Genomic DNA, 17,862 nt, shown 5'->3' with positions numbered 1-17,862 from the left:
GCTTCGTTTGAACTTTTTATCATTAAATAATCACTAAGCTTCATTGTTGGTACCAGATTCTCGTCCTGTTGTTTGGTACACCTTTGCTTCATTATACAATACTTAAACATGTAATAAAGGCCACCAATAAGATTTTCAACCCACATCTGGCCATAATTTCAGGTACATGCAGTTTAAACTAGAATTATATTCACTAAATGCTTATAAATGCACTTAATGACTTAACTATAGAAAATGTGCCCTTCCGCTAAGCTATGCATTTTAAACGCTAAATTAAAAATAGCGATAACAGCTTGATATTTCGGGCTATAGCGCTAAACTTAGAGTCATTTAGCGCTACTAAGCTTCACTAGGGCAATAATTTATAGGATTTTCAAAATAACATCGCAATGGTCGAAATTTCTACCATACATATTATCCATTCTTGCTTTATATAAATATGATGCATTGATGCAAACCTTGGTTTTTTTTTACGCCTGAACATGTCTTTTCATAGCCTCTAACCAAGCCTCCACTGAATGGCATAGCCCGCTATTTAAAATTATGATATCTACAGAGAATGCATGTACATGCATTCTTCTCTGCCCTTATTTTTAGTTATACTTACAAGTGCACTCGATCATATAACCTGCACTACTTATGTGCATGATCGTATAACCTGCAATACTTAGGATCCTTGTGTGGGTTTGTATCTGGGTGTGTGGCTGTTGAGCCCGACCTTCGTTTTCTATTTTGTTGAACCTTGTTCATGTAAACCTTAGGGCTCCAGTTCGCTAAAGCTGGGCAGATGTCTCTTTTCTATAAAAAAACAATGTGAATTTGAGATCGGTTAATTACTTCCTTCACTATATGTTTCAAAAAAAAAGTTTCAAAAAACGAAACTTCCTTCGCTATGAGAATACATTGTCGATCGATGTGCTTGAGATGTACAATACAAACGTCAGAACAAATTCTCCAAATAGCTGACTTTACAACCTTAGACAGGCCATGCATGCCACGATGCGGAGGCAGGCATGCCAGACAGTCCCGTATTTTATTTCCGTATGGGTATGTGGATGTGGAGACTGGAACAGTGTCTACTGGTGTACTGCTGCTGCAGGCATCAGAAACATAAATTTTAACTGAACCGTTGGAGATATGCATACTATATTAAAAAATGTCGTCTGCACGGTGGTATCTTTTCAGATGGATCTCCCTGGAGAAGTGCTGACCTGGACTACTATACATATTATCCTATCTCTTAAAGCTCATCAAGAATAATGTACGCAAAACGTAGAGAAATGTTCATACATGTAGAGAATGATATACCATGTTCATGTGAAATTTGGTAAAAATATATGAGCATCGATTCGTGATTTGTGCCAAAATCACAAGATGAACGTGTAGACAATTATGTAACCTGTATTGCAGGCTACCTTTTTTATTGCGATTGTAGTAATTCATTTGCAGGCTACGTGTATTGCAGGCTACCATGTAGTAATTCATTTTGTAATTTTATTGCACAGCTCACAAAAAAATGACCCTGTTTTCTTTTGCGGGAAAAAAATGACCGTGTTAGTAGAACATTACGGAGGAAAAAAATGACCGTGTATTGCAGGCTACCTTGTATGATTCTTTTACATATTTTTCTGCAACTTGGACCTCTGATTTTTGTTAACTTTAAAAAAGGTATGGTATGTACCCATTTCTCAACACTAGATGATACCCCGCATGTTGTTGCGGGAATATTTCACAACATATTTCAATGTGATTCATTGTATGAAACATGAATATTTGAAGTAATAATATAAAAGGCTAAAACTAAAAATGATATAACTTATTGTGTTTGATTACTATATAGTTGTTAAATATATTTTAAATATATATATCATAATAGAATGAAATTCTCATGTATGTTTGCATATTGAGATGGGTTTTTTCCCGTGCATGTCATGATGAAGTGGCATGCTTGCATGTTGAGAGACTATGGTAGTGGGGGTGGACCTTTTCTCATGCATGTTGTGGGATGATGTGGCATGCTTGCATGTTGAGAAAAATAGTTAGTGGGGGCTAGCTATTTAGATATAGAAGATTACATACCCAGATTGCTAGAAGCATATGCGTGCATGTGCTATTTTATGCTCTACTCTACATTGCCAAAACATTTTGTTAGCAAGTGGCGAAGTCTCTGATTTCCGTTATCAAAATCACAATTAGGTTTCCATATGAACTCAAATGAGAGCATCTAATATGTTGAATGACATGATTCCGAAACAAATTAAGGTGAGCATTGACCCTACAAAACAACAAAGCATACAACATTATAAAGCACAGTCTTAGTCGTCTCAAAATTATAGTATGGCAGTATGATATAGCATGATAATCATCATTCAAAGAGCTTCACCAAATTATTCGCCTCCATGTACTCTTATTGTATGAAGACCTCGGCACACGCTCGAATATTAACCCACTGCCTCCCTATCCTTTTCCGTACTAGCCCTAACGTGACATTCCTTGGCATGCCTCTTTTACCTCAGAATAGAACCCAAGAACACAGTCATTACAAGATTAGCAATAGAACAACACCAGTACCATTCGTTCGTTTCCTGTAGAAACATCTCAATTTTTGAGTGTTTCGTATCAACCAAAGTATCCCCTTTCGAATGACAACCGTGATAACTTTCTTTCATTTCTTTTGCCAAACATGCATCTTAATCTGAATTCTCAAGCCCCACCCAATAGTTGACCTATAATGTATAAACTAAACACATTTCAAGTGCAGTACTTGGAAAGCTTGCAACTAAAAACGTGTATTTGGTTGGCAATTAATGGTGATCTTTCCTTCCATCAACACCTTATAAAAAGTACATATGTATTTAAAGTGCTTTTCTCAAGAGACAATAACATGAAGACTCTGGTCTTAAGTGGTATATCTAGATCGATACTCAAGTACACACACTTAGGACAAAATACCTTACTTATTCATATATGAATTAATATGCATGTAGAGATTGTAAGCTCGCCATGCGGTGAGTTAGTTTGGAGCCCTTCAAAATTACATTTTGGACCGACAACACTAATTTACGAGGAAGGAAATGAACAAGTAACTCGTCTAGGACATTCAAACAGTGGTTCTCTACCATCCAGTTGGAAGTTGGAACTTTGCTATATTGAGATTGAGTAAGTCATGCCTATCGTCCACGAATTTTGTTACATCATTGCTAGACTTTTTGGAGTGAAAATTATTTGTGACAACTTAGTCTATGCAGGGCCCTTTGACGTCTTGAACACATTTCCATTAAAAGCATCAGGGGCGCCGGTGTTGCAAGGTAAGATGGTGAGGAAGTAATAGGAGAGCCAAATAAACGAATTTGCATTTATTTCTGGACCTTAGTCGACATGTATGTATGTGCTTACTATAGTATTTTATAGATCTTGTGCGAAGTACGAAAGATTATGTATAGTCTCCATGAATCATGTATTTTTACATTAGCAGGGATGTCAGATTTTAGGGGTTACATCGATCATTTGATATTGTAATCTAGAGCAGACAACCGATACCATAAGTGTGTGGTTTTATCCCTTCTTGATGAAACCAAATTGGGAAACCTTTTTTGTGCTATATTGTCCTCACACAAGAAAACTTTCTACCGGAAAGATTGTCCTCACAAAAAACTTTCTGCTGGAACGGGATTACAACTGACAGTGTGATATTCTTCGTAGGAACCATATTTTTAGGCATGTTTTGCTCCACGGTGTAACGTCCATGTGCTTAATATTAAAAGCAAACTTATAGTGGCACATAGTAAAATTAACATATTAGAGATATAATTCATGTCATGACGTTAGACATATTATTCATATGTTTTTGTTTTATTTGATGATGAAGATGTCACTTAAGTATGAATATCAAATTATGCCATTCCTGTACATCTTTTGGTGAACATTATTGTTACATCATTACCGTTACAGATTGATTTTGTTATAATTGATGTGCTAGCTCGATATCTAGCTATACAAAGGCTCATGAAAACTGAGAAATCAGATCCTTGATCCTTGTGAGAAACTTCAGCTAAAAATGACCATATCTAGAAGTTTATCTAAATCTAACCATTTTGGTCAGCACCAGCCACTCTCTCTGGAACTGAAGTTGCTTATCTCAGAATCAGGCTTCACGGAAACAATTTTATTTTGTTATAATTGATGTGATAGCTTTATAGGCTAGCCGTACGTACAAAAACTTGTGAGTATGAGCATCAAGGTATCTGCCATATCTTAGTGAACATTAAGTCCAACTGCAGTGAGTTTTACCGTGCTCAACAAAATATTCCAACAGCCATGGTATACACATCCTCATTTGGAGAAATAATAAGAGCCTGGAGTACATCGTATAACTCAGATGCACAAATTAACCAAACATGACTTTTTACCAGATTAAGCAAGCATAGCCTGAATAGTTTATGTAATTAAGTCATCGTTTGCTACTGCAAACAATTGATTAACATAGATATGCATATGTATAATGAAGAATGGGCGCATATGAACTTTGAAATAAATAAAAGGATAGGATAATAATAACTTAAAGAAGGAACTAATGTAACTAGACTTTGCTGATGTTTAATTGAATCATCTGCGAGAATGCCAAATATTACACTGTCGAAGAGTGCAATATACTGTATGCATGGTCACATAAATTTATTATGAATTGAATTGATGAAGAATAATAGCTACCTACACAAATTTGTGTTCTCCGGTAGCCAAGTCTTCCAAATATAGAAGTAGTCGGTACAACATTCATCTTTGTAAGTATAGTACCAGATTATGCTTTTTTCATAAATAATTGCTCACGTGTGCTGGTTGATGAGCGATTAAATAACACTAATAAATGTCAGTTAACATAAAATACCAGTTGTGCAAGTATACAACACAAGCTGAAGTTCATCTCAATTCTGAAAAAAAAAACAAGCTGCTGACCGTAAGATAAAACGTACACATGCATGAACTCGATGTGTGTGTGTGCGCGCGCTAGTAGCTTTTCACATTTATTTTGTGAAGCTAAAGAATGAGTATACTGGAGAGGACGTAAGATAGCATAGACTAGCTAAAGATGTATGTATAGGTAGAGATGGATAGAGGTGATCGCCGTCGTCGTCAGAGAAAGAAGGTACCGCTAGCTTTTCAATGGTTGTTGGTTTGCATCTCTGGGAACTCTCCAACGAAAGCCAGCCTCCTTTCTTTACTGGTTTTCCTGGTGCATAGAATTCAGCACCTCACCACTCACTCATGACTGACAATGGCACTGAATACCTTGCACCAATAATTCCATCTACACCCCTATGGATTAGGTATTATCTCATCAAAGCCAGCCAGGGGAGAAAAAGGACAAACCAAAATTTTCTCTCTGTCTGTCTCTCTCTTTTATTCACTCCTTGAGCTTACAAATAACGGACAGAGAGAGGGCGTGTGTGTGTTTGTTAAATGGTACTATGATCTCAGCATGACAAACTGCAGGCTTGTAACAAACCAATAAATGCATGTGAGTTGCAGTAGCATCTCTCTCCTCTCTCTCTCTCTCTCATGAACCAGTGGCTAGCTACTGGAGTAGTGGTCAACATGCAAGCTTTGCTTCCACCAAGCTACTGAGCATCATGCAGAAACTTATATTTTTAAATAAATGCACAGAACTAGTACTGTGTATGTGTAGCAGTCTGAGCTTCAAAGCAAAACAAAACCAAATTCTGTACCAGGCTCCCAGCAAGAAATTCTTAGCAAATGAGACAAGTTGAAGCAGTACAAAATTAAGCATGAAGCTAGATAGATCACATGGTCAACCGGCTAATTGGAGCAAACCCTAGCTAATCTTATTGATAAATTGTACTTAATTTCATCATAGAAAACATCCAGTACACAAACTCGCAAGGAGAAGGAGAAGAAGAAGAAGAAGAAGAAGAAGAAGAAGAAGAAGAAGAAGAAGAAGAAGAAGAAGAAGAAGAAGAAGAAGCGTTAGGAGGAAATTAAATCAAAATTACCTCTCTCTAGTCATCTCATCGATTCATCCATCCCTAGTTAATCCATCCATCGCCTATATGGGACAGCTCGCTCGCTCGCTCGCTCTTCTTTAGCTTCTCAGTGCATTCCGTGGCTGCTTTGACCGCCCGTGCTGAATCCGAAACCTAGCGCGCCGCCCATCGACGACGAGGAAGACGACGACGTTGGCCCGTGGATATCCACCTGCCTCGTCAGCCCGGCCCAGTCGATCAGGGATCCGGCGCTCAGCGGCAAGAAAGCCGGCCGCCCGGCCACGGCGGCGGTACTGCTCGGACCAGCGCCGCCGCTGCCGCCTCCGCCGGGATAGTGCTGTTGTTGCGGCGGCGCAGGCTGGTGTTGGAGGTCTTGGACCTGGCGCTTGAGGAACTTGATGTATCTGATGGCCTCGTCGAGCATCGATGCCGTGTCCATCTTGGTGCCCCCAGGCACGAGGCGCTGGAGGATGCGGATGCGCTCGCTGATCCGCTCGCGGCGGTGACGGGCAGCGACGCTCTGCGGGTCCTCGCTGATGCGGACGTTGCGGCGGCGCGGCTTTTTGATGGTGGCCGGGTCGATGTCCACCGGCTGCATGGCGGCGATCCGGTACATCATCTCCTTCATCGCACCCAGCTCCTCCTCCGCCTCGTCAACCGCGTCCTGGTGATGAAGCTGCTGCGAGCCCTCCTCCATCGCGGGCGGCGGCCGCTGCTGCATCTCGTCCGGGTGCTGGTCACGTTGGTAGTCATGGTGATGTCGGTGGGGGTCGACGGCCAAGTCGAGGTGGTGGAGATGATGGGGGTGGTGGTGAGGTGGAGGAGGGAAGAGGGAGGAAGAAGGGGAGGGATCTATGGCTAGCTGGTGCTGCTGGTGCTGCTGATGGTGTTGATGAGGGGGTGGAGGAGGAGGAGGGTGGAGGTGGAAGGATAATGGCGGTGGCGGTGGCGCCGGCGGAGTTGGGGTCGGGTGGTCGAAGAGCAGAGGATGGTGGTGGCTACCGAGGCTCATGTCTAAGTCCCAGGAGCTGCTGCTGCTCGAGTTGTGGGTCATATTGTCCATGCCCAGCAACCAAGAAGCAAGCGAGCTAGATGGAGTAAGTAGAGGTAGCTAGACGGAGATCGACGATGGGACGAGCTGAGCTGAGCTCTCCCCTCCGGCCTCCAATCTCCAAAGTGTGTCCCTATGAGCTAGCTACACGAGAGAGAGAGAGAGAGAGAGAGAGAGAGAGAGGGAGAGAGAGCCCATGAGTGGTCACATAAGGGATGACTTTATAGGAGAATGGAGGAGAAGGCTAGCCTACCTCGACCGATTAAATGTAGCTAGAGGCTGGTAGAAGAAGATGATGGTGGTGTGAGGTAAGCAGCTGGCTGCCGAGGTAAAAAAAAGATGATGACCCTGCCCTGTACGGCTTGTCCGAAGGAAGGGGAGAAGAATTTATGGCTGATGGGATCATGGTACTAGGTGAAGGAGTAACTTGAAGGAGTAACTAGGGAGGTGGGGTCAACCTCATGATGGATATACAAGGGTTACTAAATCTGGCAATGGTGATCGACGGGAGCACTAGAATAATGATGATGAGGTAGCTATAGATAGATAGCAGGAGGAAGAAGAAAGAGGAGCAGTAGAACTCATGCATATGCAAGAGTGATGTAGAGCCGTGCCACCCCTCGTGAACGCCGCAGGCTTTCACACATCCCTAGGCGGCCTCCTTCTCTTTTCCTTGTATCCTCTCTCCTCTACCTTCCCTTCTTGGTCATCAACTCTCCCCTACCTCTGTTAGAGCAACTCTAGCAGACCCTGCAAAACGCCGGCCAGCAAAACGCATATGCAGTTCGCGTAAAACAGCTTTTGCGGGCCGGCGCGGGCTGGCACAGATGCAGACCCCCCAAACGGATCCGTAAAAAATTATATTCGTGGAATATGCTTTTCTACGGGTCGGCTATGCGAGTTCTGCTCTTTGCGCCGCTGCATCCCCGCAAATCATCAGCCCGCAAATCTCAAATCCAACATAATTCAACAATAAAAAACAAACTGAATTATTCAGATCAAACATAAAACAATAATCATCTGCATTACAAATAATTATTCAAATCACCGTAGCAAACTAAAAATAATGCAATATAAAACTTGTCATGAATACAAATACAAACGAGTACAAAAATTAGTCACTGTCCAGCCCTTTGCCAATGGTGCTCAATGAGATCTTTCTGAAGTTGAAAGTGTGTGTCTGCATTTTCAATCTCTTTGTATGTCTGAAGAAAAGCTCTAATGCGTTTGGGTCTCTAGCTGGTTTGACACGGCTACCCATATTATCGTAAAAGAATTCTAAGTCCATTCCTCTCTCATCTTCAAGAATCATATTGTGCAGGATAACACATCAAGTCATGATGTTCTTCAGGGTTTTCTTATCCCCAAAACGAGCAGGATCTCGGACAATGGCAAACCTAGATTGCAATACACCGAATGCTCTTTCAATTTCTTTTCGGGCTGCCTCTTCACCCTTGCAAATTCACATTATTTTTTTGTTTTGGGTTCTTTGATGCTCTTGACAAATGTGCACCAAGGAGGATATATACCATCTGCAAGATAATACCCCTTTGTGTATTCATGCCCATTGATAGTGTAGTTGCAAGCAGGTGCATCACCACTAGCAAGCCTAGCAAACAAATGAGAGCGTTGCAACACATTAATATCATTGAGTCTGCCGGGCATTCCAAAAAAGCAATGCCAAATCCATAAATCCTCGGATGCTACGGCCTCTAGCACAATTGTTGTATCACGAGACTTTCCACAATACATTCCTTGCCAAGCCTTGGGGCAATTTTTCCAATTCCAATGCATACAATCAATGCTACCTAGCATCCCAGGACAACCTCTCCTCTCATTATCTGCCATCAATTTCTTTGTGTCATCTTCATTTGGTGCCCGAAGATACTCGGGACCAAAGACACGGACGATCACTTTCGCAAATCTACGCACAGACTCAATTGTGCTATCTTCACCAATGCGAAGATACTCATCGGCATAGTCAGCCGGAACGCCATATGCAATCACCCGCATAGCTACGGAGATTTTTTGTTATGCACTAAATCCCTTTAAGCCCGCAGCATTTCTTCTCTGAGTGAAATACCAGCAATTTGCCTCGCAAGCTTCAACAATTTTCACAAAAAGGGATCGGCGCATTCGGTACCTTCTGTGGAAGAGGTGTGCAGGATATGTAGGATTCTCCGAAAAATAATCTTGCATCAACATCTTGTTTCCAAGATGGCGATTCCGTGGAATGCACAGACGCCCGACAGTAGATCCTCACCTCCTCTTTCGGTACTCGTCTTCATGCTCCTTCACGGCAAGCGCCATGACCAATGTTTGCTGCCGAAAGTTCGCAAGCATGGTCTCCACATCCGAGTCGTCCGAATCGGACGAATCGGATAGCAAGAACTTCTCGCACGGGGTCAACTCCATCTAAACGCACGCCGGCGCGTCAATCTACTACACAGCTCGCGAAAATCATAAAAAGGGGACTAACCGGTGGTGCGCTCGGCGGTGGTCGATCCCAGCGGCGGCAGCGACTGGGGGCGGCTCTTCTCGCCGGATCCGGAGGGGCGGTGCAGCGGCTCGGCGCGGGAGGGTGTGGGGCGGCCCCGCGGAGCGATTCCGCCCGCGGATATGGCAGGAATCGCCGGCGGCGGGCAGGCGGCGGCGGAAGGAAGGGAAAAAAGAGCGCGGGCTGAAATGTCCCTCCCGCCAACTGCTTCTCTATGATGTAGGGCACTGCAACCGCGAGGGGGAAACCCGCGTTTTCCCGAGTTGGGGCAGGAAATTTGCCGCGCCCCCTAAATTTTTTTACGGGCCGGGGCAGGATGCGGGGTCTGGTCGGGCGGGCTTTCCGGCCCGCACCCGCATTTTGGCGGTTATTTTACGGGTCGGGGGCGGATGCGGGGTCTGCTAGAGTTGCACTTAGGCCAACTCCAACACAGGACCTCAAATTGACGTCCGTCTTTCCCCTTTTCATCCATTTGGGTCGACCAAAGGGGCATTGTCCGGCCGCCTGACCAAATCTGGCTAGTGCGCCCAACCGGCCAAGGCGCCAGAATTATTTGCAAGAAAAAATAAAAGCTAAAATTAGGGCCTGCCGCCATAGTCATGCCAATGACTATAGTCCATGCCGGCCAGAGTGCCAGCGGCAGGTATAAATGGAGTTAATTGCATGGAAGTACCACAACTGGGGAAGAACATGCAGACTGGTACCAATATTGCTAATTTTGCATGTCAGTATCAACTATGGGACGGGCCGTTGCAAATAAATCTAAAAGTCGTGTTTACACGTATTGACGCCCGAACTGAGCGGTTGGGCCCACCTGTCAGGTGCCACGGTGGCCAAACGGTGCGTGCCCGCGTGCTGACGAGGACAAAGCCAGCTCGGTCGCTCTTAGCCCATTCTGGTCGAAACGGTTCGTCCTCCCCGACCCCCATCTCTCCCCTCGAACCCTAGGTCGCCCGAGCGGGTATGGCATCGGCGACTCCGGCAGGTGGCGGCGAGGGCGTAGACGGCTGTGGAGACCTCCCGTGCTTACGTAGAGGCCCAGATGGCGGAATCTACGGCGACAGCGGCGGCATCAGCATGGTGACGACTCCAGCTCTGCGTACTCCACCGACGACGATGATCTTTCGGAGGCGTTGCTGTCCATGGAGCAGCGGTTGCGGATGACGCAACTTTGGGTGGCGAACCCTAGCGGTAGCCATCAATGGACGCATGGAATCGGCGGCGTGTTGTAAGTATCCTAGGCTACCCTCTTCCTCCTCTGATTTATGCAATTGGGGATTAGGTTTTGGTCATCCTCTTATTTTTAACAAAATTTAGTCCAATTAAAGTATTTGGGCCTCAAATATGCTAGGGTAGTTCATCCTCTGCCTTATAACCCTAGCACTCCCCTAGCAGTAACAGATCATTTTCATGCTCTGTTTGTTCCTCCTCTGCTTTATAACCCTAGCAGTAGATTTTTTTTCCTTGTTTTACTTTAATTCACTAGTGTACTCTCAAATTTTCTAGGGTAGTTCACTGCTTCCTCTCAAATAAGTTCAGATGTTTATTTAACAGGTTAATCTTTGGCTAGGGTACTGCACTGCCTCTTAACTGTTTTATCTTACTATGTACTGAAATTTCCTAGTGTTACTTTAATTTGGCAGGTCCAAAATTTGCTTGTGTTACTTTAATTGATTTATCTTACTGTTAACTTAAAGAGGAAACTATATTGATTCATGTTCTGTTAGTTGTAATAGTAAACTTATTTGAATTCCTTTCTTTTGTAGTATCCATGTGTCGTGGGTGAACACGATCACCTATGGGGACATGAGTCCCTTTTGTGGTTCGGCAAGGGGGAGATCACGCTGCAGAAAGAGCGGAGGCCATGAAGCAGCACGACGACGGTGACACTGGTGGTTTTTACCTAGGTTCAGGCCGCTGAGAAGCGTAAAACCCTACTCCTGCTTTTGGTGGATTGGATGTATGCCATGCAACCACGCGCAGCGCCCAAGCCCGTCAAGGTGGCCTCAGGGGAGCAACTACGCGCATACAACTAGTGTGGAGGGGACTGAATCCCCCTATAGGTTGCCATCGACCTTCTTTTATAGCTTAAGGGGTAACCACAGTGGCAAAACAGTCGATATCTTTTGATTAGATAGCTAACAGTGCTATCAACCTAACTCTAGCACTTAGAACAAAATGCCATAAATGCTGCCTTAGGTGGCATGCGGGGGTGCATCCCCAGCAAGCTTATGTCGCCGCTTAACCACCTTCTTCTCATCATCTTGACACGCCTTTGGACGGGTGTCAGATGGATATGATCCGCTTTCCATCGTGCTCCCACGTGTTTAGGGAGGGCCACTTAATCACCTGGGGGCTCGACACCGCATGGACAAGTGATTGGCGTTGCAATGTGGTGGAGCGGTGGTGATTATCCTGTGCCTGCCGAGGGTAGGGCTTGCCGGGCCTTCTTGGAAGGGATGTGCGCCTCGGTCTCTGGTTGCCCCGGAGGCGCGGCTGGTGGGGGTTTGGCTTTGTTCTTGGCTTGCAGTATCGACCTTGCCAGCCTCGCCTGGCCGGCAAGGGACACTCCTCTTGGACCTTGATTTATATGCTTGGCTTAATCTTCTTGATCCGCTCCTTGATCTCACGAAGAGCGGTTCTTTTTAGCTTGGCCTTGTGTTACGCTTTTGTGTTGAATATATAACTGCCAACACGCCTGAGTATAGGTTTGGTCAACAAATGCACATGTTTGTTGCACAGACATGAGCCCCCGGGTCTGGCCCATACGTGCTGCCGGGCATCGTTGGGGTAGGCCCCAACAAATACACTAGCGAACACTTTGGCCATACCGCAATGGGATCCATGTCTTCCTAGATATCTTCCTTGCTTCTTCATTAACCTATGATTGAATCCGTTTTCGGTTTTCCCGTGAGTCGTGCTAAACGACGTGGGGTTATCCACGCTGTGGCCCGCGGGCCATCCACGTTCACGTGGAGGTAACTGCCATTTTGCTCATCCCACTACTCCTGCCATTTCCGCCATCTATGCCGCATGCATTGCGCAGGGTTGGCGGCGGACGTGTAGAGCGCGAGAATGATTGCCCTGGCTGAAAGCCCAGCACCGTGGATAGGCGCAGGAGGGCGGTCGTCGATTCTGACGTCGTTAGCAACGTAGAGGGACCGGATTGGTGGAGTGGGGCGGTTACCTGTTGGGCGGTGAGGAGCTAGCCCCCGGCCATGCTCCGCTATAAAAGGAGGTGTGGGGGAAGAGCTCACCCACACACATCTTCTCCTTCTTCTTCTTCTTGTGTTCTTCTCCCACTATGGCGAGGGGAAGAGGACGTGGTCGAGCTCCAGTAGTGGCGACAAGGGTCTCTTCTCGGTAGCGCCTCCCTGCCTTAGCTGGAGATGAAGTGGCAGAATCCAGCGCACAAGGCGGTGCCGTAGGACGTGGGCACATCCGGCATGGCGCTCGGGGCCGAGGAGGATGCGGTGGCGGCCCTGTTACTCCCCATCCAGTTGTTCCTGCTCCAATGGAAGGCCACGTCGGGGACACACTGCTGGAGTTCATTGTCAGGCTGTGCTAGCCTCCGCGCAGCCATCTTCGGCTTCCTAGTCCTTTCGCAAGGGTAATGGAGGTTGAACAGTCGTATGTGTTGAAGCTGCACATGAGGGGCTGTTGTAATGGCAACATGCGGGCAGACGTGGCGTTCCCAGCGCCTCATGTCATGCTTCTCCACCGTGGCTGGAAAACCTTCGCTCGTGCCCATAGCTTGGTGGAGGGGCATGTCCTCCATTTTAAGCCAGTGGAGGTAGACCCGCTCTCCTTCAAGGTCTTCGGGAATTCGGGTGCTCTCTTAGGGTGCTGCGCGGAGAGCTCGGCCGATGAAGAAAGCTCTTCCTCGAGCGACTGCAACAAGGAGGACAGTGACGGCGATGACGACGGTGCCAAGCTGGAGACGGTGGCTCGGACTCCAGCTGAGCGCCAGTCGCACCGTCACCATCAGCTAGTCATCAGCAACACCATCATCTGCACCTGGCCTTCTCCCCGGCAGAGCGATTTGCCGGGGTGTTGGGTGTGGATGCCTCCGCCTTCTCCGGCTAGAATCCGGCAGGCTCCCTTGTGGACTCCGGCTTCATCTTCCCTGCTGGTGTCCCTTCTGCCGCGTTTCGCTGGTCCTGGCAGTGGTGACCAGGGCATCGCCTAGCTGCTCCTTCCGTCCGTCGTCTTCATCCTCGCCCTCCTGATCTTGTGAGGCCTCGTCCCGCGGGCCCTGACGGGGTCAGCCTGGGCTTCTGCCCAGGCACTTCTTTTGCCCTCTTCACCTCCCACTATAGCTCCTAGGAGGAGAGGGACAAGAAAGGCACTACGGGGCAACTATCTTTTTTCAATTCAAAAGATGTAGGCATCCGCCAAATTTTAGTTTAAATTATGTAATCCCCCGCCCATATTTGTACCCTTTATGGTTTGTACTTGTCCATCTTCGTATTAATGAAAAACAATATGCTTGTCGGGTGTTTGGGCATGTATCATGTCCATGCTGAGGAATGACTCCTCATTATTTCCCAATAAGCAAATCTTTCTGCCAAGATATCTTGTCGCCGGTCCCTTCCCACGCTGCTGCAGGAATCGACCTGACGGGCTGGGAGCGTGGAAGGGAACCGGCCCTTGTTAACCCTTCTCCAAATGCTACTGCAACCACCCTGACTGAAATAATACTTTGAATCAAAAAAGGGTGGTAGCACAAATGTTGAGGGTGATAAGGTTTTTCCATGCACAAGTTTTTCACACAGAGGTACACTATGGATGGCTAGGGGAACTTATCTGCTTTACATTGCCGGGGGTCGATATGCAAGCTTGTTCTCATTTTTTCTCCTTGGGAGTTTATCCACGGCAAGGGCCCTGTAGGTAGTACAGGGGGAAAAATAGCAGCATACGACCCTCTCTAAATGATCATAGCAAAGGCATACTAAATTAAACATGCATGCAAGTTCTATGCGCCAAGGCTTCATTTTATTAACTTTGCATAGGGTCTGCACCTGGCTTTGTACAAAGGGTTACATGCACATCGTCAAGGCTTGTACAAAAGGTGGTTGTCGGGGCTGAGCCCGGCAGCCGTGCCTTACGGGTAGAAGTTGAGAAGATGCTCAATATTCCTTGAGTTTTGCAATTTAATGTGACATTCGATCTCCGTACGGACCGCGCCAGGTCCGGTGGCTTGTGCTACCCGGTAAGGGCCTTCCCACTTCGGTGTCAACTTATTTGAACCCTTGGCGGATTGAACACGCCTAAGGACAAGGTCGCCTTCCTCAAGGCTTCGGGCATGAATCCTGCGACTATGATAGCGGCGCAGGGCTTCCTGGTAGCGTGCAACACGCACAGCGGCCCGAAGATGATCTTCCTCGAGGAGCACGGCATTGTCATGCCGAAGCTGCTCGTGCTCTTCTTCATCATATGCAAGTACTTGAGGTGACCCGTATATGACTTCCATGGGGAGCACTGCTTCTGCCCCATACACTAGGGAGAAGGGAGTCTGGCCGGTGGCTCGATTTGGTGTTGTACGGAGGGACCAAAGAACCACCGGCAGCTCATCAATCCAACGTCTGCCGCATTTCTGCAACTTATCAAAAGTTCTCGTCTTGAGCCCACACAATACTTCAACATTCATCCTCTCAGCTTTCCCATTGCTCTGAGGATGAGCAACAAAGGCGAAGGAGACCTTACTCCCAAGGTTTCAGGCGTACTGCATGAAGGTGCGGCTCGTGAATTGGGTGTCATTATCAGTGATCACTCTGGCGGGTACTCCAAAATAGCACACCAATCCTTTCAAGAACTTGACAGCTGATTGTGCGGTCACCTTCCTCACTGGTTCCACTTCTGGCCAGTTTGTAAACTTGTCGGTTACGACATACAAGAATTCAGAGCCCCCGGTAGCACGGGGGAAGGGGCCCAAGATATCGATCCCCCAGACCAAAAATGGCTAGGATAAAGGGATCGTGTGGAGAGCTTGAGCTGGTTGATGGATGTTCTTGGAGTGGAACTGGCAGGCTTCACATTTGGTGACTAGCTCAGTTGCATCTTGGCTGTGGGCCAGTAGAAACCCTGCCGGAAGGCTTTTCTCACCAGGGCTCTTGATCCAATGTTAGAGCCACACATACCCCCATATATCTCAGCCAACAGCTTCAGCCCATCTTCCCGGCAGATGCACTTCAATTTCACCCTGTTTGGCATCTTTCTATATAGTGTGTCATCGACAAACTAGTACATACTGGATCGTCTGGCTATTCTTTCAGCTTCCTCTTGCCCTTCGGGAAGTTCTCCTGTTTGAAGGAAACGGACTATGTGCTGCGCCCAAGTTGGAGCACGGGGCTCGACAACAAGGACTAAATGCACCTCTTCATTCGTCAGAGCGCTCCCTTCGATCGGCAGCTTCGGGAAGTTCTCCCGAAAAATGCTTGTCGGAGTTCAGCTTTCTCCTTTTTTTGGCATCGTTGAAGGGGACACTTATGGTTGAGTTAGATGGAGGACAAAAGTCCCTGGTTCCACAGGGAGCTTTGTATGGCATACTTTGACAAGTGATCGGTGATGTCATTTTCTACTCGCGGCACGTGCTCCGCTTGCAACCCATCAAAGTGTTCTTCCAACTTTCTCACTTCCTCCACATATGCCTCCATCAACGAGCTTTGATAATTTTTGTTAACTTGCCTTACTACTAGTTGAGAATCTCCACGAATTATTAGTTTCTTGATTCCCAATTACACTACGATTCTGAGTCCGGCAAGGAGCCCCTCATATTCAGTAGTGTTGTTGGTGGCCTTCTCCTGGGGAAAGTGCATTTGTATCACATATTTGTGATGTTCTCCGGTGGGCGCGACAAGAAGCACACCCGCTTCGGTGCCCTGCAATGAGAAAGCACCATCAAAATACACGATCCACTCCCGAGGCGCCTCCTTGCTGGGGAGAACTGGCTCTGGTACTTCTTCGTCTTGGTGGGCGTCCATTCTGCAATGAACTCTGCCAATGCTCTTCTCTGAATAGTTGAAGTGCTCTCATATTTTAAGCCAAATCTTGACAATTCTAGTGCCCACTCGACTATTCTGCATGTGGCTTCGGGATTCCTCAATATGCGCTTGACCTAGCACCCTATAACAGGGAGATGACAAAGTACACTGGCCGCTGCACCACTTTCTTCCTTGCCGCGGTTTTGGTATTGCCTTTGCTGGCTAGCTCTACCTCCCTCTGTCTGTGTCCAGTCCTGCCATGACTGGTTCAGTTCCATCTCTGGAGGAGACAGTTGCTGCGGCTGCTTCCTCATCCACTTCTCGCTACAGCACCGCACTAACCACTTGATTCGTTGCCGCTAAGTATAGCAACAATGGTTCTTGTGGTTTAGGCGCAACTAAGGTAGGAGTAGAGGAAATGTAGGTTTGCAAGTCTTGCAGCGCTGCTTCTGCTTCCGGGGTCCACTTCACCGGGCCAGCCTTCTTCAAGATTTTGAAGAAGGGCAAGGCACGCTCGGTAGACATGGAGATGAATCTACTCGGTGCGACAACGCATCCAGTAAAACTCCTTACCTCTTTAACAGTCTTGGGTGCTTGAATTTGCTCCATTGCCCTGATCTTGTCGGGGTTTGCCTCTATGCCCCGCTGGGACACAAAGAAACCAAGGAGCTTGCCAGATGGGACACAAAACACACAGTTTTCAAGGTTTAGCTTCAAATTGATCTTGCGCAGATTTGCAAAGGTCTCTTCCAAGTCTTGGATGAGCATTGATCTATCCCTGGTCTTGACGACTATATCATACATATAAGCTTCTACATTCTTGTGCAGCTGGGGCTCGAAGCCAATCTGCACTACCCTTGCAAAAGTGGACCCGGCGCTCTTTAACCCGAAGGGCATTCGTACAAAGCAGTACGTGCCACATGGAGTTATGAACGTGGTCTTCTCTTCATCTTCCCTGTTGAACTGTTGCCTGAAACTTATTACAAAACTTCTTGCTGACCGTCTGCAGAAAGTTATCATGTCTTTGTTACATACAAACCAATACGGGTTTATTAAAGGGCGAACAATTAACGACTGTCTTGCATGGGCCTTTGAGTACATTTTTCAGTGTGCGAAATCTGGTAATGAAGTGACACTACTAGGAAAATTCTTATAGACAGTAGCATAGTAGTAGCGCTTTTTATAATAAAGCGCTGCTACTACTTATCAGTAGCGCTTTTTATAAAAAGCGCTACTACTATGCACTTACCAGTAGCGTTGTTTTAGAAAAAAAACGCTATTACTACAATTGCCAGGCCATTGCCGGCAGGCCAGGCATAGTAGTAGCGCTTT

General features: G+C 46.6%; 1 protein-coding gene across 1 annotated transcript; it reads right to left on the bottom strand.

Moving 5' to 3' along the window:
* Nucleotides 1-5,815: 5,815 nt before the first annotated feature.
* Nucleotides 5,816-7,414, bottom strand: LOC125522563 (uncharacterized). Its single transcript, XM_048687613.2, has one exon. It carries the CDS (start codon nucleotides 7,060-7,062, stop codon nucleotides 6,106-6,108), a length of 957 nt encoding a protein of 318 aa, XP_048543570.1. The 5' UTR covers nucleotides 7,063-7,414; the 3' UTR covers nucleotides 5,816-6,105.
* Between the last annotated feature and the right edge of the window lie 10,448 nt (nucleotides 7,415-17,862).

This window comes from Triticum urartu, chromosome 7A, assembly GCF_056163025.1.
Source record: "Triticum urartu cultivar PI428250 chromosome 7A, HENAU_Tu73, whole genome shotgun sequence".
Classification (NCBI taxonomy): Eukaryota; Viridiplantae; Streptophyta; class Magnoliopsida; order Poales; family Poaceae; genus Triticum; species Triticum urartu.
Note: the sequence above shows the minus strand (reverse complement) of the source record. Positions and strands in the feature narration are given on the sequence as shown.